This window comes from Haliotis cracherodii, unplaced genomic scaffold, assembly GCF_022045235.1.
Source record: "Haliotis cracherodii isolate W230 unplaced genomic scaffold, xgHalCrac1.p SCAF_13, whole genome shotgun sequence".
NCBI lineage: Eukaryota > Metazoa > Mollusca > Gastropoda > Lepetellida > Haliotidae > Haliotis > Haliotis cracherodii.
The window spans coordinates 1,784,059-1,811,011 of record NW_027266268.1 but is presented as its reverse complement, the minus strand read 5'-3'; the positions used below and the strand labels follow the sequence as shown (position 1 = coordinate 1,811,011).

The 26,953-nt window shown below is 44.0% G+C and overlaps 1 protein-coding gene across 1 annotated transcript in view; it reads left to right on the top strand.

The window, feature by feature from the left end:
- Positions 1–25,829, top strand: part of LOC139459494 (paired mesoderm homeobox protein 2-like) — a 47,214-nt gene extending 21,385 nt beyond the window's left edge. Inside the window, exons 2-3 of the mRNA XM_071240948.1 lie at positions 22,797–22,987; positions 23,254–25,829. Coding sequence (XP_071097049.1) covers positions 22,797–22,987; positions 23,254–23,580 — 518 coding nt within the window. The 3' untranslated portion in view covers positions 23,581–25,829. The remainder of the gene's footprint in view (positions 1–22,796; positions 22,988–23,253) is intronic.
- Positions 25,830–26,953: the final 1,124 nt, after the last annotated feature.

Genomic DNA, 26,953 nt, shown 5'->3' with positions numbered 1-26,953 from the left:
AATTGTGTCTTGGTTGTATTTTGTGAAGTAGCAACACAACTTGTAGTCGCGCAAGTAGAGTTACAGCGAAAAAGGTGAAAATAGTAGTGATACACTTGAATCCACTACAAAGTAACTAAGTATTATAATATGAAATATTAATAGGACAGAATATCCATCACAGCCACATCCCACATACACACTGAAAGGTACTATCAAACCAGTACAGCATGTACACACTTCTATTTGCCAAACGTTTTCCGAGAGTTCCGCACATCATGCAACCCGCCCTCTCCGTCAAATGTACTCATTTTGTCATAGTTTGTCTGTTTAGAATAAAGAACCTCCCTGTGTGAGATACAAATTCCCTCCAGCGATGCCCTAGATGAATGTAGATATGTCTTCAGTAATGTTGTACACATCTAAGATGGGCTAGACATTATAACTGTACTCTTGTTGTTCGCCTTCTTACCATTTTTCCTGATACACATATCCGCTTGACAGAGGAATTTGCCAAATAATCTGCTTGGCAGCTGACATGTTCCCAAGTACTTTTTCAGCGAATTCCCACCGTGCCAAAGGGAAATGTCTGAAGTTGTTCCTACTGTGACACCCCGGCTCCGTCGCCATGTCAGGAAAGGCTCCAAACTTTTAAGCAAACCGTCTTCATTCACGTTTGACGCTCCCGAGATCTCACAGACTCAAGTGACAAGTGCAGTGTCAGTGATACGTGTATGTTGCATATGATTATTCGCGTGGAGGCACCTTGCCACAACATACTGTATCAAACATGCTTTTCAACGGGGACGAGGCTGTCTGCGTCACGTATTTTCGGTAGATCTTATTTCCAATGAAATACGCATCTAATGTCTAGGTATTAAGCTTACAAACATTTTGTATATGGACTATTTAGATTCGTAAGAGACTGCCTAAATAAGGCAACACGAGCAGGAACACGGTGCAACAGCCCTCTTACTCCCCGATGTACATGGCGTATTACCGTGCATGTCGAGACATCGCCAGGACAAACACACCAGACATCAGAGACCGTAGGGACAGAGTAGATCCTGACTGGCTACTCGCATAGACCGTAAGGGTAGACTTGGTCCAGACTGACCACTAACATGGGCCGTAGGGGCAGACTGGACTCGCTCTAACCGCAAACACGGACCTCAAGGACAGGGTAGACTATGACTGGCAGCCAACACGGACCTTAAGGACACGCTAGACCATGACTGTCCTCCAACACGAACCTTAAGGACAGGCTAGACCATGACTGTCCTCCAACACGGACCTTAAGGACAGGGTAGACCATGACTGTCCTCCAACACGGACCTTAAGGTCAGGCTAGACCATGACTGGCCTCCAACACGGAACTTAAGGACAGGCTAGACCATGACTGTCCTCCAACACAGACCTTAAGGACAGGTTAGACCATGACTGTCCTCCATCACGGACCTTAAGGACATGCTAGACCATGACTGTCCTCCAACACGGACCTTAAGGACAGGCTAGACCATGACTGTCCTCCAACACGGACCTTAAGGACAGGCTAGATCATGACTGGCAGCCAACACGGACCTTAAGGACATGCTAGACCATGACTGGCCTCCAACACGGACCTTAAGGACAGGGTAGACCATGACTGGCCTCCAACACGGACCTTAAGGACAGGCTAGACTATGACTGGTAGCCAACACGGACCTTAAGGACAGGCTAGACCATGACTGGCAGCCAACACGGACCTAAGGAACTGCCTGGAAACCAATCAGTGTTACACGAGCTCGCTATCAATCTTTCCACTTCAGTATACTGGACCAGTATGTTCAATACGTCAGGAAACGAATTCGTATAGTTGACTAGATGGGGAGTCATGCTTGGTAATGGTTTTGTTTCGAATTCTGAATACATTGAATCCTGTTTAGGCAGCACATATGATTACCCTTGCCATGTCAATGACGAAGTTCTGTAATGTGGTCCCGGCTCAGAAATATTAGAGTGTAAACAGTTGTGTCGCTCGCCAGATGATTGAAAGCAATTTCCACGCTCTCCGTGCGGCACGACCATCTTTCCAATCTCTTTTCCCGGCCCATTTCTGCCTCGCATTCAGACGGTGCACTTAATTAATAGTGTGCCAACACCGCTTTTTAACACGCCCCTCGCGAGAAATCTATTCCCTTAACGTCATAGCGACGCCGCAACGTCGGCCACAACGTACTCGCCGTGCCACGCCGCCATTTGAACGTCGCGATCGCCCGCGTAGAGAGTCTGTGTCAGCCGCTCAGCACGTAAACGTTGTGGACGTGGACGACCCCGCAAGGGCACTACATCATCATTCTGCCGGTGGATGTCTGCAACAGGGTTGAATAGGGGAGGGGGACCGGGTTATAACAGAGTGCACCATTTACAGCTCATAGATTTCACGCTGCTTGTTAAGTTTCAAAGGTGTGCCCTTGCTACTTTAGTGGGATGTTGTACTCATGGTGAATCTTGAACACGTCTTTGATCATGACCCAAATAATGACCATATACATATGAAATCTGAACCGTTACCCAATATAAGTTACCCGTTGCGGGATTCAATACGATAGTCGGTTCATCTTCATGCATGGGCTAGTCTTTCACGGATAACACTGTTCTGTAAGGCATAATTTTCCGAGTCTCACAGCCGCTGGTCGGTCATCACTATATTGCGTAATCTCTTGATCATTTCGCGGACAATATATTATAATCTATGAAAACTCATGTCAAATGGTTGATCCCTTTGCCTTTTGTCTTGATCACTGCACATTCTTAAAATTTGTCCATTTTCCAAAGCTCAAATACCCCTAGCATTTCACTGACTTGTCACAGCGAAACAATGTGCTCAACACATGCGGATATGCCTAGATGGCATCATGTCATGTCCACAACAAACCATTTCACCAGTACGCACCTCTTTCTATGTGAGACTGAGAACGTATCTATCAACCCTCGTAGTTATTTAGGATGGTCATACAGCGCACATACCACATGAAGGCATATGGTGTGAGAGATTTCATTTGTGGACATTAAGATGTAGAGATGACACAAGGCGATCATTTCCTCACAAGTTAATTAAAAACGTAACTCAATATTCGACACTCGCTGAGACCTATCGGCTGAGCAGGGGAGATCATGTTGTCAACTTCATGTTCTCACACAGGACCCCGCAGCCTGCAGCTCGCTCCCCCTACTGCATGGTACCACACTGGGAAGTGGAGAGTTGCCCCTGCTATTTCCTATTCTAAAACTGGTCACCTAGTGAATACAGTATGACACTAACTTAGACTGCAATGCATGGAAATATTTAAGAGTGCGCGAAATGATTTGCTGTTGAGTAGTGACAGACGTTCTATATAATTGTTTTTTGTAGAGCGATATGAAACCTTCTTCATAATTCCTTCAGATGGGGCGACAGAGGACTTTCTTCTGTTTTAGAGCGAAAGAGAATGACTCTATTATTCCTTATTGTGTGGCGACATGAAACATTTTTATACTTTAAATATTTGCAAACTTCGTGTGGTTGTATCTGCTGGATTCAAGGCGTTAAGACATTGTTCTTTGTAATTGTTGTACGAGGGTAGTCAGTCCTAAATTATTTTTATGAATGAAAATGTAACATGTAATAGACAGATGCCTCAACATGTAAGGAACACAATACGTCATATCCAGTCTGTTCCCCGTGCTTTTCTCCACGCTGATATCGCTGTATCTAAACTTTCCTCCACGCTAAATCGACCTTTTCGCTTTGACATTTGAAGAAATGACCCTTGGTACTTTAGTTTTTATTAACTAGTGCAATTCCGCGCAACATAATCACTAATGGAAAATCACTTCATTATCATGTAGTTTAATGCATACTGACTATTTGTCCACACACACACACACACACACACACACACGCACACGCACACACACACGCACACGCACACACACACACACACGCACACGCACACACACACACACACACACACACACCACCACCACCACCACCACCACCACCCTCCTGTTCAACTCATTGTTACTCAATGTTTACTTAACAGACCCTGTAGCCACGACCCCCTGCCACTGGTCAGCCATCCCTCATCCAGATGGGCCAAGTGGTCAACGCTCCCCCTCCCTCACACACTCTTGCATATGGGAAATGCCAATTGTGCATGCCTCACATTACGAGTAATGATGTGGTATTCACATAAATATTAGTCAGTAAATTACCAGCTTGCGTCAGTGATGCGGGGGATGCAAGTTTGAGTGACAAGACGACCTGTCACTGCGTGTTCTTGAAGTACTGATCTTGTTGTTTGTCTTCTTGGTGATCTCCGAGTATAGTACAACCAGTCATTCTGTCTACAAAAGAATATATAGAATCACAAACTTGTCATAAACATGTATTTAATTCTAACGCCTGCGTAAAGTAAAGGGGTTTAACCCTATCGATGTTTATGTAAAGACAGAATGCGCGTACTTCTAAGTACACCAGGGAATGAATTGCATTGCACAACAAAGACAATACCAATTATGTATCTCTAATCAAGAATTGCAAACAGATGCCTTTTGACTTACATGGTCCCGCCTTTTGGTGATGACCGTTCTAAAGATATATTACACATATCACTGGCCACTAACGGCCTCTGAACAAACAGCGTGCCTCATCCACGGCTCGCAGACAGCGATGCGTGAAGCTGCTTCCCTCGCCTGTACCATGGCAAGATGGGGCGAGTGCCGCTCACTGATGCCAAGCTAGGCTACCTGTACATGTAAGGTAGGAATTAAATACCTTCTCTCAGTTCTCAACTGTTGACTCGACAACGTCGCTACAAGTGAACCTGACTCATCACAACAAAATTTCAAGCATGATAAAGACATCAGTGTTTGTCAAATTAAACAGGGTAACATTTCCTCCGAATACTTATTTACTGAAGTTGCATTTCATTTAAGCACATTCAAGCACATCCGAACACTTTTGAAAACTGATAACTGTAGAACGCATTCTGGAGTCAACAACTTATATTTCCTCTGTGCTTTGTGGAGGATAGCAGAAAGGTTATAAATCATTTCATTTACCTAACTGGTCATAAATTGAACATTTACGGGACAGAATGAACGAGTCATTAATAACTGTAGGAGCAGGCGAGCGATACCTGCTTTGATAAACATACGCGGTAATGTTTATAGGACAAGTGTTTCTCACACGTCGGAAGTGAGAAGAAAAAGTGAAGTTAGAGCGACACTATCACAGTGATTTATATAGGTCACACGTAATGATGCATAGTCCACTCCTCTAAACCTTCATGCAAACTTGCAACTTCCTCCGAGGGAGAAAAAAATAGGATAAAGAACATAAAAACAAGAAAAAAAGTCTACTTGAAATATTGGCCTGATGTTTTCAACCAAACGGAGTCTTATCTTATGTCACAAGGTGTCCCTTGTCACTACAGGGCGACACAACACCCTGACCAGCCGACATCATTGCTCAGATGTGGTGCTTACTGACATCATTGCTCAGATGTGGTGCTTACTGACATCATTTCTCAGAGTGTGGTGCTTACTGACATCATTGCTCAGAATGTGGTGCTTACTGACATCATTACTCAGAATGTGGTGCTTACTGACATCATTGCTCAGAGCGTTGTGCTTACTGACATCATTGCTCAGAGTGTGGTGCTAACTGACACCATTGCTCAGAGTGTGGTGCTAACTGACACCATTGCTCAGAGTGTGGTGCTAACTGACATCATTGCTCAGAGTGTGGTGCTAACTGACATCATTGCTCAGAGCGTTGTGCTAACTGACATCATTGCTCAGAGTGTGGTGCTAACTGACATCATTGCTCAGAGTGTGGTGCTAACTGACACCATTGCTCAGAGTGTGGTGCTAACTGACACCATTGCTCAGAGTGTGGTGCTTACTGACATCATTGCTCAGAGTGCGGTGCTTACTGACATCATTGCTCAGAGCGTTGTGCTTACTGACATCATTGCTCAGAGCGTTGTGCTTACTGACATCATTGCTCAGAGTGTGGTGCTTACTGACATCATTGCTTAGATTGTGGTGCTTACTGACATTGCTCAGAGTGTGGTGCTTACTGACACCTTTGCTCAGAGCGTTTTGCTTACTGACATCCTTGCCCAGAGTGTAATGTATCAGCTGCCATTATATCTGAGAGTTTTCTATCGCTGAGAGAACACATAAGCGGACATTATTGCTGAGAGAACACACAAGCGGACATTATTGCTGAGAGAACATACAAACGGAGGACATTATTGCTTAGAAAACACGCAAGCGGACATTATTGCTGAGAGAACATACAAACGGACATTATTGCTGAGAGAACACAAAAGCGGACATTATTGCTGAGAGAACACACAAGCGGACATTATTGCTGAGAGAACATACAAACGGGCCCCATGCTACTGGGCTACTAGGCTATCGGCTAGTATTCAGACAGACATATCGCATAATCTTCCCTTTGTAAATCCGAATAGTGACTTTCCTCAGATCCCCATACCGACTTCCTTTACTAAAAACTCTGGTCCAGATGGTGGTCATATATTTCTGCCAACTAATTACGGTGCTTTTGAAATGAGACTTGTTGGGTGATAAGCCTCGGAATTTGTGGCTAAGGGGCGGGCGTAATCTCAGTGATTTAAATGTGCTATCGTACAGTGGAGCTTCGCCGCTGAAAAGGCGTGTTTATGACGACTGAAATTTGTTCACTCTTTGTTAAGAAGCAGTTCAGAAATTCCAAACCACTTATTGCATTGAATCCGACGAGGTAACTTACATCAACTGTACAATCACTTTTCCAGGCGTTTTAGTGCGTGATATGTTGTGGACCAAGGGTAGTCAGGCATGTCGCGAGTAGTATGACGTCCCCAGCCGTCTCAATGCAGCAGGGAAGACGTAACTTGCTGTGTAAGGGAGAGAAGGACGTTGTGTTCTCGGGCTGAGCTTAGACACTAGAGTAGTTGGAGTCACGGCTTGGCACAGTGTCATGGCTGCCTCTAGAGACCGATAGCTTTCACTGTATACTATCTTCATCTAATCGCACTCATGCCAGACGTCAAACTACGTCGGCTCGTATAGTCGAAGGTGCCACGACTTTTTTGGTTCTCTAATTGTCAGTCAGTCCTGCTCTTATCTCTCAAACAAATTCGTTGTTCGCACATCGCATCAAGATGGAAACAATAAGATTGATATTACCTCTTCAGGAACTCCACCGCTCCAATGGCAGTGGTGATAAACGGCGGAGTAATTTTGTCACGTACTCCAGAGGTGATAAGGCTCTTCATATTCCGCTAGATTAATTAGTGCTCGCCCCCAGGTCGAGAGTTAAACAAATGATAAGATCCTGGACAAGTTGTATCGGTCCCGTCTACATTTGTCAACCTCATGTGTTTTCTGTGGCCGAGTAGCAGAGTTCGTCTGCTGTATCTTTGTCTGGATAAAAGAGGCGATATTTAAGCGCTTCCATTACACATGGGGTCAGACGAGTGTGTATGAAGCGGCCAATATGAGCAGTGCCTGTACAAGCAGTGGTTCCACCTGCACAGTGTTCAAGAAGTAATCGCAGTCGGTATATTCCTAATACACACACCAAGGTATACCCCCTTCACACGTCATGACAAGGCAAACTGATCCCATTGTCTTCAGTAGTGTTACTGTTTACGCAATAACGTCGAGGCAAAATATTTGCGTGATCATTCGACAACAAATGTAACACTATTTTATTCTGCATAGTAGCATGGTGTTTGTGTTTTATGTTTACACCAATGTATTGTCTGATCTTTTTTATGCATATGGACAGATGACGTGTTTAGATCTGAACCATCTGGCAGCCTGTCTCCTTATGTGAACGCGGGACGCACACTCCACCTTTATTTCTGCTATATTTTCATCTAGGAAACCCCATGGTCTGAATGTTGAACCACCGTCAGTTCGTCATCCTGTTCTTGGTGTATATTCTCCTGTGTTGACTTCACCGTCAGCCAACCAGGCCTGTTCTAGGTGTATATTTTCCTGTGTTGACTTCACCGTCAGCCAGCCATACCTGTTCTAGGTGTATATTCTCCTGTGTTGACTTCACAGTCAGCCAGGCCTGTTCTTGGTGTATATTCTCCTGTGTTGACTTCACCGTCAGCCAACCAGGCCTGTTCTAGGTGTATATTTTCCTGTGTTGACTTCACCGTCAGCCAGCCATACCTGTTCTAGGTGTATATTCTCCTGTGTTGACTTCACAGTCAGCCAGGCCTGTTCTTGGTGTATATTCTCCTGTGTTGACTGCACCGTCAGCCAGCCATACCTGTTCTAGGTGTATATTCTCCTGTGTTGACTTCACAGACAGCCAGCCAGGCCTGTTCTTGATGTATATTCTCCTGTGTTGACTTCACAGTCAGCCCGCCAGGCCTGTTCTTGGTGTATATTTTCCTGTGTTGACTGCACCGTCAGCCAGCCATACCTGTTCTAGGTGTATATTCTCCTGTGTTGACTTCACAGTCAGCCAGGCCTGTTCTTGATGTATATTCTCCTCTATTGACTTCATCGTCAGCCCACCAGGCCTGTTCTAGGTGTATATTCTCCTGTGTTGACTTCACCGTCAGCCAACCAGGCCTGTTCTTGGTGTATATTCTCCTGTATTGACTTCACCGTCAGCCAACCAGGCCTGTTCTTGGTGTATGTTCTCCTGTGTTTACTTCACCGTCAGCCCGCCAGGCCTGTTCTTGGTGTATATTCCCCTGTGTTTACTTCACCGTCAGCCCGCCAGGCCTGTTCTTGGTGTATATTCTCCTGTATTGACTTCACCGTCAGCCAACTAGGCCTGTTCTTGGTGTATATTTTCCAGTGTTGACTGCACCGTCAGCCAGCCATACCTGTTCTTGGTGTATATTCTCCTGTGTTGACTTCACAGTCAGCCAGGCCTGTTCTTGGTGTATATTCTCCTGTGTTGACTGCACCGTCAGCCAGCCATACCTGTTCTAGGTGTATATTCTCCTGTGTTGACTTCACAGTCAGCCAGGCCTGTTCTTGATGTATATTCTCCTGTGTTGACTGCACCGTCAGCCAGCCATAGCTGTTCTAGGTGTATATTCTCCTGTGTTTACTTCACCGTCAGCCCGCCAGGCCTGTTCTTGGTGTATATTCTCCTGTATTGACTTCACCGTCAGCCCGCCAGGCCTGTTCTTGGTGTATATTCTCCTGTATTGACTTCACCGTCAGCCAACCAGGCCTGTTCTAGGTGTATATTCTCCTGTGTTGACTTCACCGTCAGCCCGCCAGGCCTGTTCTTGGTGTATATTCCCCTGTGTTTACTTCACCGTCAGCCAACCAGGCCTGTTCTTGGTGTATATTCTCCTGTATTGACTTCACCGTCAGCCAACCAGGCCTGTTCTTGGTGTATATTCCCCTGTGTTTACTTCACCGTCAGCCAACCAGGCCTGTTCTTGGTGTATATTCTCCTGTGTTGACTTCACAGTCAGCCCGCCAGGCCTGTTCTTGGTGTATATTTTCCTGTGTTGACTGCACCGTCAGCCAGCCATACCTGTTCTAGGTGTATATTCTCCTGTGTTGACTTCACAGTCAGCCAGGCCTGTTCTTGATGTATATTCTCCTCTATTGACTTCATCGTCAGCCCACCAGGCCTGTTCTAGGTGTATATTCTCCTGTGTTGACTTCACCGTCAGCCAACCAGGCCTGTTCTTGGTGTATATTCTCCTGTATTGACTTCACCGTCAGCCAACCAGGCCTGTTCTTGGTGTATGTTCTCCTGTGTTTACTTCACCGTCAGCCCGCCAGGCCTGTTCTTGGTGTATATTCCCCTGTGTTTACTTCACCGTCAGCCCGCCAGGCCTGTTCTTGGTGTATATTCTCCTGTATTGACTTCACCGTCAGCCAACCAGGCCTGTTCTTGGTGTATATTTTCCTGTGTTGACTGCACCGTCAGCCAGCCATACCTGTTCTTGGTGTATATTCTCCTGTGTTGACTTCACGGTCAGCCAGGCCTGTTCTTGGTGTATATTCTCCTGTGTTGACTGCACCGTCAGCCAGCCATACCTGTTCTAGGTGTATATTCTCCTGTGTTGACTTCACAGTCAGCCAGGCCTGTTCTTGATGTATATTCTCCTGTGTTGACTGCACCGTCAGCCAGCCATAGCTGTTCTAGGTGTATATTCTCCTGTGTTTACTTCACCGTCAGCCCGCCAGGCCTGTTCTTGGTGTATATTCTCCTGTATTGACTTCACCGTCAGCCCGCCAGGCCTGTTCTTGGTGTATATTCTCCTGTATTGACTTCACCGTCAGCCAACCAGGCCTGTTCTTGGTGTATATTCTCCTGTGTTTACTTCACCGTCAGCCCGCCAGGCCTGTTCTTGGTGTATATTCCCCTGTGTTTACTTCACCGTCAGCCCGCCAGGCCTGTTCTTGGTGTATATTCTCCTGTATTGACTTCACCGTCAGCCAACCAGGCCTGTTCTTGGTGTATATTTTCCTGTGTTGACTGCACCGTCAGCCAGCCATACCTGTTCTAGGTGTATATTCTCCTGTGTTGACTTCACAGTCAGCCAGGCCTGTTCTTGGTGTATATTCTCCTGTGTTGACTGCACCGTCAGCCAGCCATACCTGTTCTAGGTGTATATTCTCCTGTGTTGACTTCACAGTCAGCCAGGCCTGTTCTTGATGTATATTCTCCTGTGTTGACTGCACCGTCAGCCAGCCATAGCTGTTCTAGGCGTATATTCTCCTGTGTTTACTTTACCGTCAGCCCGCCCGGCATGTTCTTGGTGTATATTCTCCTGTATTGACTTCACCGTCAGCCCGCCAGGCCTGTTCTTGGTGTATATTCTCCTGTATTGACTTCACCGTCAGCCCGCCATACCTGTTCTAGGTGTATATTCTCCTGTGTTGACTTCACAGTCAGCCAGGCCTGTTCTTGATGTATATTCTCCTCTATTGACTTCATCGTCAGCCCACCAGGCCTGTTCTAGGTGTATATTCTCCTGTGTTGACTTCACCGTCAGCCAACCAGGCCTGTTCTTGGTGTATATTCTCCTGTATTGACTTCACCGTCAGCCAACCAGGCCTGTTCTTGGTGTATGTTCTCCTGTGTTTACTTCACCGTCAGCCCGCCAGGCCTGTTCTTGGTGTATATTCCCCTGTGTTTACTTCACCGTCAGCCCGCCAGGCCTGTTCTTGGTGTATATTCTCCTGTATTGACTTCACCGTCAGCCAACCAGGCCTGTTCTAGGTGTATATTTTCCTGTGTTGACTGCACCGTCAGCCAGCCATACCTGTTCTTGGTGTATATTCTCCTGTGTTGACTTCACAGTCAGCCAGGCCTGTTCTTGGTGTATATTCTCCTGTGTTGACTGCACCGTCAGCCAGCCATACCTGTTCTAGGTGTATATTCTCCTGTGTTGACTTCACAGTCAGCCAGGCCTGTTCTTGATGTATATTCTCCTGTGTTGACTGCACCGTCAGCCAGCCATAGCTGTTCTAGGTGTATATTCTCCTGTGTTTACTTCACCGTCAGCCCGCCAGGCCTGTTCTTGGTGTATATTCTCCTGTATTGACTTCACCGTCAGCCCGCCAGGCCTGTTCTTGGTGTATATTCTCCTGTATTGACTTCACCGTCAGCCAACCAGGCCTGTTCTAGGTGTATATTCTCCTGTGTTGACTTCACCGTCAGCCCGCCAGGCCTGTTCTTGGTGTATATTCCCCTGTGTTTACTTCACCGTCAGCCCGCCAGGCCTGTTCTTGGTGTATATTCTCCTGTATTGACTTCACCGTCAGCCAACCAGGCCTGTTCTTGGTGTATATTCTCCTGTGTTTACTTCACCGTCAGCCCGCCAGGCCTGTTCTTGGTGTATATTCTCCTGTATTGACTTCACCGTCAGCCAACCAGGCCATTTCTTGGTGTATATTTTCCTGTGTTGACTGCACCGTCAGCCAGCCATACCTGTTCTAGGTGTATATTCTCCTGTGTTGACTTCACAGTCAGCCAGGCCTGTTCTTGATGTATATTCTCCTGTGTTGACTTCACCGTCAGCCAGCCATAGCTGTTCTAGGCGTATATTCTCCTGTGTTTACTTCACCGTCAGCCCGCCCGGCATGTTTTTGGTGTATATTCTCCTGTATTGACTTCACCGTCAGCCCGCCAGGCCTTTTCTTGGTGTATATTCTCCTGTATTGACTTCACCGTCAGCCAACCAGGCCTGTTCTAGGTGTATATTCTCCTGTGTTTACTTCACCGTTAGCCCGCCAGGCCTGTTCTTGATGTATATTCTCCTGTATTGACTTCACCGTCAGCCAACCAGGCCTGTTCTTGGTGTATATTCTCCTGTGTTGACTTCACAGACAGCCAGCCAGGCCTGTTCTTGATGTATATTCTCCTGTATTGACTTCACCGTCAGCCAACCAGGCCTGTTCTTGGTGTATATTCTCCTGTATTGACTTCACCGTCAGCCAACCAGGCCTGTTCTTGGTGTATATTCTCCTGTGTTGACTTCACAGTCAGTCTGTCATCCTGTTCTTTTTTTCAAATTTTGAAAAACATCTATATGTTTGTTGTTGTTCAACCTTGGCAGTTTGTGCTGATTATTTGTATATTGTAAACCATTATCTGATCTTGCATTGTCGTTATTTTGCATGTGAACTCTATAGATGAGAGTATGTTGTGTACACGGTATATTCTGTAACAAGAAAGGAATGAAAGAACAAGAAAGTAAGAAACAGATAGGAAACCAAAAATACATTTACTCACAAGTTAATATGGTCTACCATGATGCGTAATTGGTGATTTTCAAGAGTCTTTGACATTTCTTCATATGATAAACTTTTGGACACTAGGAAACAGGCGGCGTTGTTGTGACAGTTGAGCGCAGGCATAGTGAGAGTGGAGCGATCAGAGCATCCTGTTCTTGATGTATATTCTCCTGTGTCGACTTCACCTTCAGCCAGCCAGTCCTGTTAAGTGAATCAGTCAAACTACCTCTTTTGTGAAGTACTGCAGTTGCACTGATATTGGACGGTAGTAATTGAATTGTTTGGCATATATTCTGAACTGGTGGGTACCCGGCGGACACAAGGACATATATATTATTTTAGCAAAGCAGTCAACATTAGCTTGCCATGTCAACCCACGTGTCTACAACGCAATTATGAAATGTTCCACTTGTTGAAACAATGGCTGCTATGTGAGCAGCACGGTGATTATGGCAAGTGAAATAAAACGATCAGCAATCAGGCCACTTGGTCCACGGGCTGACCTCGTCTTGTAGGAAGTGGCGTGTTTTCTAAACATTTGGGGACTTTAGAACAGGGGATGAGTGATGGGTTGACCTCAAATACTAAACAACGTGGCCAATTAAGCCCAGGCTTCCGCTAGCGCCATCAACGGCTCCGACAACGACGCGATAAGCCGCGTCTGCTCCCCACGATCAACGGTGCCGGGGACCGCCGTCTTCTGTGAGAAGTGTGCAACATACATCTTTCCACAAGGACCTCGCCGTTTCACGTCAGACGTTTGTTGAACTTCACCATTATATTGCAACAAAATCTGATGCCCGAATACGACCTCGATTACCTGTATGTGTTCTGATACAATACCAGGCAGCACTATGTGACTAGATCGGTTCAAACGTAAGTGGTATCACAACAGGGTGCATTTCCATGATGCGAGCTTCATCCAGTCCTTGCTGACACACGACCGCCGACCTTATTATAAACTTCATTACGCGTCCCATGTTTTTTTCATAGATCACGCCTCCTCTTTGAGACTTCATTTTTTTCTCTTCAAAGAAACGGATTTTTTCCCATATTGCTAAATGAATGAATGCATGTCTCAATCCGAGAGAGCGCCAGTGTGTCTACAGCAGCTTGTATGCGCCCGGGCAGGGAGGCACCGCTCTACAACACCAAGATGCGCTCCCGCCACAGAGTTCTAATTACCATCATCATCATACATGGAGATACAGAGGCACGTCGGTGGAAGGTGCTTGTCTGCGTGTCCCTCATTGCTCCCATATAAAGTGGTGACAACTTCATAAGTAGAGCATGTGACGCCACTTAGAGGTGGCAATACCTCCACCTGTAAGCGAATGGGATGCCATCTAGAAGTGACACGTGTTACAAACTTTCACGGATAGACGGATCTGATGCCATCTAGAGGTGACACGTGATGCAAAACTTTCACGGGTAGACGGATGTGATGCCATCTAGAGGTGACACGTGTTACAAAACTTTCACGGGTAGACGGATGTGATGCCATCTAGAGGTGACACGTGTTACAAAACTTTTACGGGTAGACGGATGTGATGCCATCTAGAGGTGACACGTGTTACAAAACTTTCACGGGTAGACGGATGTGATGCCATCTAGAGGTGACACGTGTTGCAAAACCTTCACGGGTAGACGGATGTGATGCCATCTAGAGGTGACACGTGTTGCAAAACCTTCACGGGTAGACGGATGTGATGCCATCTAGAGGTGACACGTGTTACAAAACTTTCACGGGTAGACGGATGTGATGCCATCTAGAGGTGACACGTGTTACAAAACTTTTACGGGTAGACGGATGTGATGCCATCTAGGGGTGACACGTGTTACAAAACTTTCACGGGTAGACGGATGTGATGCCATCTAGAGGTGACACGTGTTGCAAAACCTTCACGGGTAGACGGATGTGATGCCATCTAGAGGTGACACGTGTTGCAAAACCTTCACGGGTAGACGGATGTGATGCCATCTAGAGGTGACACGTGTTACAAAACTTTCACGGGTAGACGGATGTGATGCCATCTAGAGGTGACACGTGATGCAAAACCTTCACGGGTAGTCGGATGTGATGCCATCTAGAGGTGACACGTGATGCAAAACCTTCACGGGTAGTCGGATGTGATGCCATCTAGAGGTGACACGTGTTGCAAAACCTTCAGACTGAGTCCTCCGCTCTAGATTCGTACAATATGTAATTAGAACTGTTAGAACTGTTTCTTTCGGGATGGAGATAGTCATTCGGAATCTGAGTTATTTCAAACCAACTAGTACAGAAATACAACTTCAAAATAACAACAATACTGAGATTTAATATGCTTTTCGGGAAATATATTCGTTCAACGTTTTTTGTCATGATTTCTATGACCTGGTACCCCGGCGGTGGAACATGTCATGTTGACTTCCTTGAAATGACTTGGTTGAGTCCAAGCAGTGCAAATATGCATCAGGTTGCGGTCAAGTTGAATATATGCATTAAAACGAGAGTTTGGGAATCAGCAGAGTTACCACTGTACACGACCAACCTACTCAACAACACAAGACCTGAGTGAATAAACAGTGAATTATACATACTAAATAAACTGTTTACAATCATTTTTTACCGACAATTATTGGAGCATGTTGACAATCAGTTGTAGAAGTACATATGGGAAGAATACTAGATGAACATTTCTGGGGCAGAACTCCAAAACCGTTGAATAATTTCATTATGAAAACAAGTTGTTTTCCGTTTTCGGGACAGAACTCCAAAACCGTTGAATATTTCTGAATGAAACTTGCTATACAGATCAGTCTAGTGGTGAACTGGTGCCTTTTTTTCTGATTTGATGATTGGGATTTTGAAAAATACCTAAGAGCATTATCTTTTTCTTCACTGAACTGAAGGTATCCAATGGCAGTGAACCTAAAGTAGGGTAGAAGTAGCCAAACTCCATTTCTGAATTACACCAGACCAGGGATATGTCATCTCAAAAACTATTCAACTCAGAGAAATGAAATTTGATACACTGATGTTATTAGTTACACAAGTGCCCATATCTTCTTAAGGGTTTTTAGGGTCATTTTTATAGTTCATTTTCACTACAATATGAACAAACAAAATTCTTATGTGCCTCATGTCGGGGGATAGTGATAACGCTGTTTTCTCGTTAATCTTGATCTTGAGTAATACTTTTTTGTTTATATTATTAGAAGCCACAACAAAATCAGTATATTTTTTATAAAACGTGGCTATGTTTCCGTTTGAGAACGGACGTAGTCACATAACTTGCCGATATCTTGTGCCTAAACATCCTCCGAGTGGGATTATTACCGACACCGGGATACGGGAATGCCTTTACGTTTTTTATCCAGCCACCTGTGATTAATCTTACTACTACTCCCAAAAGATTATTCGCATTAAAAATCATACTTATACTCCCTCCAAATGGCCCTGTCGTGAAATTTCATGAAAAGGTCAAGGTCACTAAAACGTTTGTGGCTACTTTCGTGCATGATCATTGAACTGCATGCCTTCTCTGGGGTGTAGCCCTACCTTGAAAAGGTTTTGGTCAAGATGAGTCAAAGGTTATTTTTTTACTAAGGAGTTGTATTAATAAAGAAATGTTTTTAATTATATTTGACAGGGCTGCTTCTGACTTTTGCAAGTACATGCCAACTTATCTTGTTCATTGAAGTGCCAATAGCTCGCCACACCGTGTGGCATCAAGATGGCGAGGACGACACTGGCAAAGATTTACAACCAAGCTCAATGATTGATGTCATTCCGCCTTTCGCTGTTGACGGGATGACTCACAAGTCTCCATAAAAGCAATAATTATTTCAGTTCTTAATCCTTTCCTATACGGCAAATGTGATCATGAAACTGGTGTTAGATAACCCCAATGTCTCACCAATGTCTGTTCCTGCTATGTGATTACACATCTGCAATGCTCTCAAGTACTTGTTGAGGGTGATAAGGTGTCTTGGGATGTTTCAGTGAAAATGCTTCTGTATACAAGACTTACATAATATGATGGTCTTCTTCTTTATTAATCTGAGGTATTCAAGTGAGCGTGTTGTGCCTTGTTCCCCGTTCAGCCATATTGAAAATGTTATTTTTTTCCTATTACTCAAAATAGTTTGATGTGGATTTATAAGCTAGGATAAGCTTTAAGACCATAATCTTATGAAAGTGTGACAACTCTTTTAATTTCAAAGCTATGTTTGAGGTAAACGGGAGGAGAATGTTATGATGAAACAAGATGCACAGGCGTATGTGTATCCGCCTGTGCAGGTGGTCACTCTAACATTAGTGCCCACCTGGCTTAATATGGTAACCTGTTCCCTGCCGAAATCCCATCACAATGTTGATAGGGATTCTGCCGGGCATGCGCGTATACGTAATACAAACTGTAAATATCTGTAGATATTATTTACAGGGAATGAAGATTGGATGATTTAACCGACATATGACTAGGAATGTACCCTCTTAGTTTACAAATATATATGTCATTGTATAGATATTACCAGCGCCTGAGTGACCTGGAATATGTGACAGGCTCTTATTCGCTGCGTACTAAGAGGATATTCTCTTGGCCTCACCAAAACTGTCCTGGACATCCGCTATCAAATATATGATGGCACACCTACTTCCAAAACCCAACAGTGAAAATGCCCCTGCTCAAAATTCTATGAAGCTCTTCAAACAAAATTTTAAAATATATTTCTCATTGAAAGTGACCAAGTGAACACTGATAACCTAAATAAGATAGAAGATGAAAAACGCTTCCTTTTGTACTGTCCAAATTATCAGAATGAAAGGCAGATACTTCTTCGAACACTATTATTAAAAGAACCTCTCTTATAGACATCATCTAGAACTGATTATTATGTATTATCAATACAGTATCTGCATCATTAAAGTACACGCTGCCAGCCACCACATGATATATATCATTGTTCATGTCTATGCTTATATTTATTCCATATGTAGATAGTTTGTAGCCTGCCCTACGAGGGTGTTCTGTACGATAAACATTCTTGACTCTTGATTCTATGACAACATATGAGGGATATACAAGGAAATAGATGGAAGAAACAAACAGCACAAAATAAAAAAAAAACTGTTATTGTGGTTAATATTGTTTACTACTTTGAGATATGATAACACTATCACGGCAATAGGTGTACCAAGCAACAGCAAATTCATATCGCGTCTACTTCGGCACCATGAATGGAGACACAATGCCATTATTTCAAACGGTAGAAAGAGATTGAAGTGTGTTTACAGAGTAATTATACAATACTCAGTTATGGCATGTATGCAATAAATGAAGAAGAAGACGCTGTACGACTCTCTCCGAATACGTTTTACCTTTTTTCAATTTAAACTGTGTAAACCTCGGAAACATAAAAGAAGAAGAAGAAATTCCAGACCAGGAAAAGACGCCATTACAAAGCTATACCTGATGTAAATACAAAGTTTCAAGACGATCAACGAACCATACCTTCTTTTGAACGTGTGGCCTTAGAAATATTAATAGCACTAGTTCTGCACTGATATCTATATATAATTCGCAAAGAAATATTTCACAGTTAGAGATATATGTTCGCTAAACAAAATGTACGAACGAAGCCCGTTTCTCTATCCCCTGTCCAACTTTGGGTTCGTAAGGGGATAATGATTGCATCTCTAAACACGTGTTGTAATCTAAACAATGGTGGCCGTTTGTATCATTGTCCACCGTTCCTCTTTAAATATATTAAAATTATGTGTATTACCTATGCAAAACGAGCTTCGGCGTTTACAAAAGCCGGGTAGGACAATTTCACTGGGTATTGTTCATATAGAAGTTGACGGAATCTAGGCTCCATAGCGCACTCTCGGATGAGTTCAATGAAGGCACATTACCGTGTGGCTTCCTTGGGGCCGTGTTCTGTGGATGCTGGACGATATGCTAGCAGCCATCTCCCCAGATTCCCCTCACTTAACGCAGAATAAATAGTTTACTTACTATCGTATTGATCAATACAAGCAAGGGACTAAAGCATGCTCAGAAATGCTTTTTAATGTAATCTGAGTGTAGATTTCCTGTGTTAGCGACTCGTATGTCCGCGCGAATTGAGATGGCCGCTGAGGATTGCTAGATAACATCGCAAACACTGCCGTCAGGTTTTTGTCATAAATCTTTTAAAAAGGTATGTCAAAAATCTGGATTGGCCATAATTCATCGTAGTCTGTCTAATACAAGTACACAGTTTGTATAAAACATCAATCCCCTTGCCATGCTCCTTGATGAAAACAGATCTTACTGACGGTGAAGAGCTTGGCATTTGGAAACACACATCAAAGAGAGCCGGGCATTAATTACACCTCTTGAGTGTACTCAGTTTTGCTTGTTGATGTCATTTGGGTCTCAACCAAGCTACAATCAATAGCCGGCACCTACTGAGAGCATCATTATGTTTGGAGAGGGCAGCCTCTAAAATAAGGAGAGACACAGGAATGATTGATGCTTAATGAATAAGTTACTTTGTGAGTAGACGGGTCTAGAGGCTGGAGATACATACCGTCTATCTTGAATTCGTTAAACATGCTCTGTGACGTCATTTGGATGTCGGGGACAGCGTAAACCCATGTCCATAGCGGAAGAGAGATGAACCCCAATACTTCAAGACGCCCTGATGGCGGAGAGAGATGATCCAAACACATCAAGACGCCCTGATGGCGGAGAGAGATGATCCAAACACATCAAGACGCCCTGATGGCGGAGAGAGATAGACACAAACACATCAAGACGCCCTGATGGCGGAGAGAGATGATCCAAACACATCAAAACGCCCTGATGGTGGAGAAAGATGATCCAAATACATCAAGACGCCCTGATGGCGGAGAGAGATGATCCAAACACATCAAGACGCCCTGATGGTGGAGAGAGATAGACACAAACACATCAAGACGCCCTGATGGCGGAGAGAGATGATCCAAATACATCAAGACGCCCTGATGGCGGAGAGAGATGATCCAAACACATAAATACGCCCTGATGGTGGAGAGAGATAGACACAAACACATCAAGACGCCCCGATGGCGGAGAGAGATGATCCAAACACATCAAAACGCCCTGATGGTGGAGAGAGATGATCCAAATACATCAAGACGCCCTGATGGTGGAGAGAGATGATCCAAACACATCAAGACGCCCCGATGGTGGAGAGAGATGATGCAAATACATGAAGACGCCCTGATGGTGGAGAGAGATGATCCAAACACATCAAGACGCCCTGATTGCGGAGAGAGATGATCCAAACACATCAAAACGCCCTGATGGTGGAGAGATGATCCAAATACATCAAGACGCCCTGATGGTGATGGGGGTGAGATAGACCCCAACACTTCAAGACGCCCTGATTCAGAACAACTGACAACACAGGACACATTATTATCTGCTTGACGGAGGTGTGGGAGGGTGCGCTTTCATGGACATTTTACGGTCGCTTCAATATTTTCTTGACAAACCACGAATTTACCATCACTGTATCACACCGTTGACCGTAGTTTCTGGGGTGGATCTTTATCACTGTGTATGTGGGATCTATCCACGCTATAGGTGAATGTGTACCACTCTGTACATCATGTATGTTGTGGGATGTGCATCACTCTGTACATCATGTATAGTTGTGGGATGTGTATCACTCTGTACGTCATGTATAGTTGTGGGATGTGTATCACTCTTTACGTCATGTATAGTTGTGGGATGTGTATCACTCTTTACCTCATGTATAGTTGTGGGATGTGTATCACTCTGTACGTCATGTATGTAGTGGGATGTGCATCACTCTGTATGTCATGTATGTAGTGAGATGTGTATTCACTCTGTATGTCTTGTATAGTTGTGGGATGTGTATTCACTCTTTACGTCATGTATAGTTGCGGGATGTGTATCACTCTGTATGTCATGTATGTAGTGGGATGTGCATCACTCTGTATGTCTTGTATAGTTGTGGGATGTGTATTCACTCTTTACGTAATGTATAGTTGTGGGATGTGTATCACTCTTTACGTCATGTATAGTTGTGGGATGTGTATCACTCTTTACGTCATGTATAGTTGTGGGATGTGTATCACTCTGTACGTCATGTATGTAGTGGGATGTGCATCACTCTGTATGTCGTGTATAGTTGTGGGATGTGTATTCACTCTTTACGTCATGTATAGTTGTGGGATGTGTATCACTCTGTACGTCATGTATAGTTGTGGGATGTGTATCACTCTGTACGTCATGTATGGTTGTGGGATGTGTATCACTCTTTACGTCATGTATAGTTGTGGGATGTGTATCACTCTGTACGTCATGTATAGTTGTGGGATGTGTATCACTCTGTACGTCATGTATAGTTGTGGGATGTGTATCACTCTTTACGTCATGTATAGTTGTGGGATGTGTATCACTCTGTACGTCATGTATGTAGTGGGATGTGCATCACTCTGTATGTCGTGTATAGTTGTGGGATGTGTATTCACTCTTTACGTCATGTATAGTTGTGGGATGTGTATCACTCTGTACGTCATGTATAGTTTTGGGATGTGTATCACTCTGTACGTCATGTATAGTTGTGGGATGTGTATCACTCTTTACGTCATGTATAGTTGTGGGATGTGTATCACTCTGTACGTCATGTATAGTTGTGGTATGTGCATCACTCTGTATGTCATGTATGTAGTGGGATGTGCATCACTCTGTATGTCATGTATGTTGTGGGATGTGTATCAATCTGTACATCATGTATAGTTGTGGTATGTGCATCACTCTGTATGTCTTGTATAGTTGTGGGATGTGTATCACTCTGTATGTCATGTATGTTGTGGGATGTGTATCACTCTGTATGTCATGTATAGTTGTGGTATGTGCATCACTCTGTACGTCATGTATGTTGTGGGATGTGCATCACTCTGTACGTCATGTATGTTGTGGGATGTGTATCACTCTGTATGTCTTGTATAGTTGTGGGATGTCCCATCACTCTGTATGTCATGTATGTAGTGGGATGTGCATCACTCTGTATGTCTTGTATAGTTACGGGATGTGCATCACTCTGTATGTCTTGTATGTTGTGGGATGTGCATCACTCTGTATGTCATGTATGTTGTGGGATGTGCATCACTCTGTATGTCATGTATGTTGTGGGATGTGCATCACTCTGTATGTCATGTATAGTTGTGGTATGTGCATCACTCTGTATGTCGTGTATAGTTACGGTATGTGCATCACTCTGTACGTCATGTATGTTGTGGGAAGTGCATCACTCTGTATGTCATGTATGTAGTGGGATGTGCATCACTCTGTATGTTCTGTATAGTTGTGGGATATGCATCACTCTGTATGTCATGTATAGTTGTGGGATGTGCATCACTCTGTATGTCATGTATGTAGTGGGATGTGCATCACTCTGTATGTTCTGTATAGTTGTGGGATATGCATCACTCTGTATGTCATGTATAGTTGTGGGATGTGCATCACTCTGTATGTCATGTATATAGTGGGATGTGCATCACTCTGTATATCTTGTATAGTTACGGGATGTGCATCACTCTCTATGTCATGTATAGTTGTGGGATGTGCATCACTCTGTATGTCATGTATAGTTGTGGGATATGCATCACTCTGTATGTCATGTATGTAGTGGGATGTGCATCACTCTGTATGTCATGTATGTAGTGGGATGTGCATCACTCTGTATGTCTTGTATAGTTACGGGATGTGCATCACTCTCTATGTCATGTATGTAGTGGGATGTGCATCACTCTGTATGTCTTGTTTAGTTGTGGGATGTGCATCACTCTGTATGTAATATATGTAGTGGGGTGTGCATCACTCTGTATGTCATGTATGTTGTGGGATGTGTATCACTCTGTATGTCATGTATGTAGTGGGATGTGCATCACTCTGTATGTCTTGTATAGTTGTGGGATGTGCATCACTCTGTATGTCATGTGTTGAGAAGATGAATCACTCGATATGTTGAACAAAGAGTATCTTTCCTTACAGCCGACAACGATGACGACAAGAAGGATGACGGTGACGGCAAACGGCGGCGGAAACAGCGACGTAACCGCACAACATTCAACAGCACCCAGCTTGCGGCGCTTGAGCGAGTGTTCGAGAGGACACACTACCCAGATGCCTTTGTTCGAGAGGAATTAGCCAGGCGGGTCAATTTGAGCGAAGCAAGAGTTCAGGCAAGTTATCAATATGTACTGTGCATATGCTGCACATCATTTGCACTGGTGGCAGCAGACATCCATGGCAGAAACAGGTTGTAACAGGTGTATAGGAAATGAATTTCTATGACGACAAAAGTTGCCATATTAATTGAAGCATGCAGGAGAACAATTCTAGCTTATATCCACTGCGTTCAGTGTATGCTCCTCCATGTCTGGTAAATGTCACAAGTCTGAACGTGTCGCTCAATGTCTGCGTCATAAACACGTTTTGGTCATTTCAGGTGTGGTTTCAGAATCGACGAGCAAAGTTTAGAAGAAACGAACGAAATTTGATGGCTCAGAGACAAAGCATATATGGCCGAAGTCCCGAAAACACCCCCATTGAACAACCAATCACCCCTCGGCCGTCCCCTATGAACTCCGATTACCTGTCCTGGCCAACACCACCCAGTTACAGCCCAGTTACCACTTCGTCAAGTTGTGCGCTGGCAAATCATTCTTACTCTCCCCCGCCCAATGTGGGCTCGAGTATAGCGTGTTTACGTCTCAAAGCGCAGGAATACAACACGATGCATCACTCCCCCTACGGGCACCAGATGTCGCAGTGAGACAGGTGCCCCTTCATAATGGACTACACTTTGTACTATGTCATCACTTCATGCGCACATTCATAATGGCGGCACAGTGAGTTGCTCAATTGGGGACAGTTGTGAGATCTTGGTGCTATTCGGAACGATCTGTAAACACTGTTTATGTGCTTGTGTCTTTTGATATCACAGGCCTCACTTATTATATGGTAGCTCGAAGATCATATGTTGAATAAATTTGCAAATGGTGCTCTTTAGAACGTGGTTGCCGTAACAGAGCGTGTCTTGCTGAGATATGCTTGGTATCATCCAGGTTTCAGCACCAGGTGCTAGGTAGGGTCTTGTACATATTGTCACATCACGTCACTGTATGTGTTCTACTGTATTTAAATCGATCATCCGTCCTAACCTTGCCTTCATGCCAGATTCAACTGAACCCCAGACTGTTCATGCATTATGTCCACGCCAGACCACAGTCAAATGTCGGTGCCTTGCGCTTGTTGTTCAGTGTACACCAGTGGCCTATATATACTCCTCACAACGACCCTCGGAGCGGAGTATGCATTCTTGTACGATTTGAAGCATGGAGTGTACATCACTGACGGAAGGCTACCCGCACATGCCGACAGCATCAACCGCCCTTAATCAATGGATATTATGGACAAGTTCAGTTTGATACCCCATGTGTTAACATCGCTCATTGTTTATTCATGTATTGAATATATGTCATGCCAGTTTATGCCATCCAACTCAACCAGCTGTGTGTTGATTCTGCAATAGTGTCATCTTCATGCATGAATATATACGTATTTGTTTTTATTGTATTTCGAGAGATATGTTATTTTTCCACAAATGATGACTCTTTAGTCACCATGAAACCCCGACGTATACACCGTAAGGCGGCATTTCGCTGTTTAACCTCCTCGTTCAGTCATAAACGTCTTTAGCAACCGTCAGTGATGCCGGCAGCCCATGTGGGTGGCTTTGTCAAGTAGACAAAGGGACGGGACAGTGGACAGACCAGCTGCAACGTGGTCAGTAGCTTATTTTGACACGCGTCTTTCCCCGCCTGTGTCACATGCCATGACAAACTGCGTAATAAGGGCAACTTTGTCGCCAACTTTAGTCGTATGTTTGTTTATTTTAACCTATTGTTGACAAGCCAAGAGATCCCCGCGAATCGTTACCGTTTATTGAGTCATCAAAATCTGACGTCCTAAAACTGAGCCATTTCGAAAACTAAATTTATGAAACTGACAATCAGTTATAATAACGAGAACTCATGTTTATTATGTTATCGAATTCATTATATGATCAGTGTCAAAAATTAAAACTCAATTTGGAGCCACTTCTCACAAAGTAAATGTTCTAATGAGTATTTAGATCGTGGTTGTCATCATCTACGTCAGTTCGTCATAGGAATTACACATGAAAGTGCCTTTCTGTTGTCGGTGTCCATGTTTAATTAGAATTAACAGATCTTGTTAAATAACGTGGTTCTCTCATCGAGTGATTTGACAAAGCATATACTGGCACTAGTGGTTCAGTCGCTTTGGTATAAAGTCGTCATCAAACGATGAAGTACTTCAGTACTAACCGGACTGCCTGATTAGTACAAAAAGAGAAAAGCAACGAAAGCGAGGATTTCTGCCAAATATTTATCAAATCATTACTGCGATGTTCATGTCGCCATGTCGATTATCACGAATTGTCTGCGGAGGAAGCAATGTAAGTTTCCATGAGCAAGCCATAAAGAGTATAAGATGAAGTCCTGGGTTAATCCCCTTTAACCGCGTGTTTCACACCATCAACAGGTCATGCTCCTGTTGTTAATAAGGGTTGCATATCCTTCTCTACCAGTTCTTTGCCCACTGTGTACGAATGATACACAGGACTTAAGATGCTTTTGCAATTTCTTTCCTCTACTTCAGGCTACTTGGTAGCGTTTCTAGGGTTTTAGGAATCAGAATAAACTGCATCTGTGTTGTTTCTCTTTAGTATGTGTACATAAAACAACACAATCTATTGCAAATGATAATATATACTTATTTCAAACATCCTACTGTACTGTCTAGCTTATTATATACAGAGTCACATCCCAGGGTGACGTCTTATAAATCTGTTTTTAACCAGTCAGGGTTGTCAGAAAAGCGTGTGGGTGGGTGATGTGATGGCTGCTGCATCATGTAGAGGATGCCTCCCACCCCCCACCAGGTGCTAGCTCGTACACAGATGCACATAGTGTCACTTCATTGGTATGTACATGTATGTTTCTGGAGAAACGTAATTCACAAATAAAGTATTCAAATCCCCGACGGTTTTGCGTTTTGTGTTAAATGCCATATGAACTGTAACCAAAGCCTGAGGTATAATATAATTCTCCATCTAAACATTGGAAGATGTTCTGCTGCTTAACACACTCCTGGATAAAAGGATATCCTGTGACATGGCTACTAAAGTTTTGTCGGATTTGACCGTCACCAATGATAGATTGGCAATGCAAAAACTATTGGTTTTATTGAGGGAACCTTCCCATTGTGGAAATCTCTTGGTACAGCATCATAGGAAGGTAAAATTTCACGAGATAAAAAAATATCACTGATAGGTACACTTCCTAAGTACAAGGATTCACAGCGGCTGGCGCGAAAGTCAGCGTTCAGGGGTTTATAGACATGGTTATGTCGTTGTAAGTTGTACTTCTGTGGACTTGGAAGTGAATATTTGGACGCATTGTATCACCCATCTTGGTTTAAACCTTTTCTAGGATGAGGCAATGCTGTGAGAAAGTCTTCGTGGAAACTTATCCAAGGTAAAATCTTCCAATATGCATGTACATGTATCTGCCAAAACCTTCACCCGTTACTTTAATAAATGTCAGTGGTGAGTCCGTCAAAGGCCAATGTCATTGTCAAAAAAAATATTCAATGCCAGTTATTGTACATTTACTTGGCACGTGGTGAAGGCCAAAGGCGCGGTCAAATTCAAAGCAAGGTTGAACTCGTTAAAACCATCGCAAAGGGTGTTATGCATGCAGTAGTTATGCAGCATACTGCATTGGGAATGTTTCGTCACGTGGTTTGAGTCACGATACTTGAATCGAGTGTGATGCTGTATTGTAGCAGGCATATATTTCACCAAACCGAAGGTACTGACATCAAACTCGAAGTGCATGATGGAGGACTGATTCCTGAGGCCTTTAAGTGTCCGCTCTGTGAGCACTTTAACCAACAAACGTAGCTGACCATGAAGTAGACGTACAGGTAACATTAGGTGACAAAGAAATTCTATTCATCACTTTATTATGAGACATGTCTCATCACTCCCTCGAATAAGTAGGATCGGACGCTCAGATCCTTACAATATGTTGGGATGCAATGAGTACCTTCCAGTAATC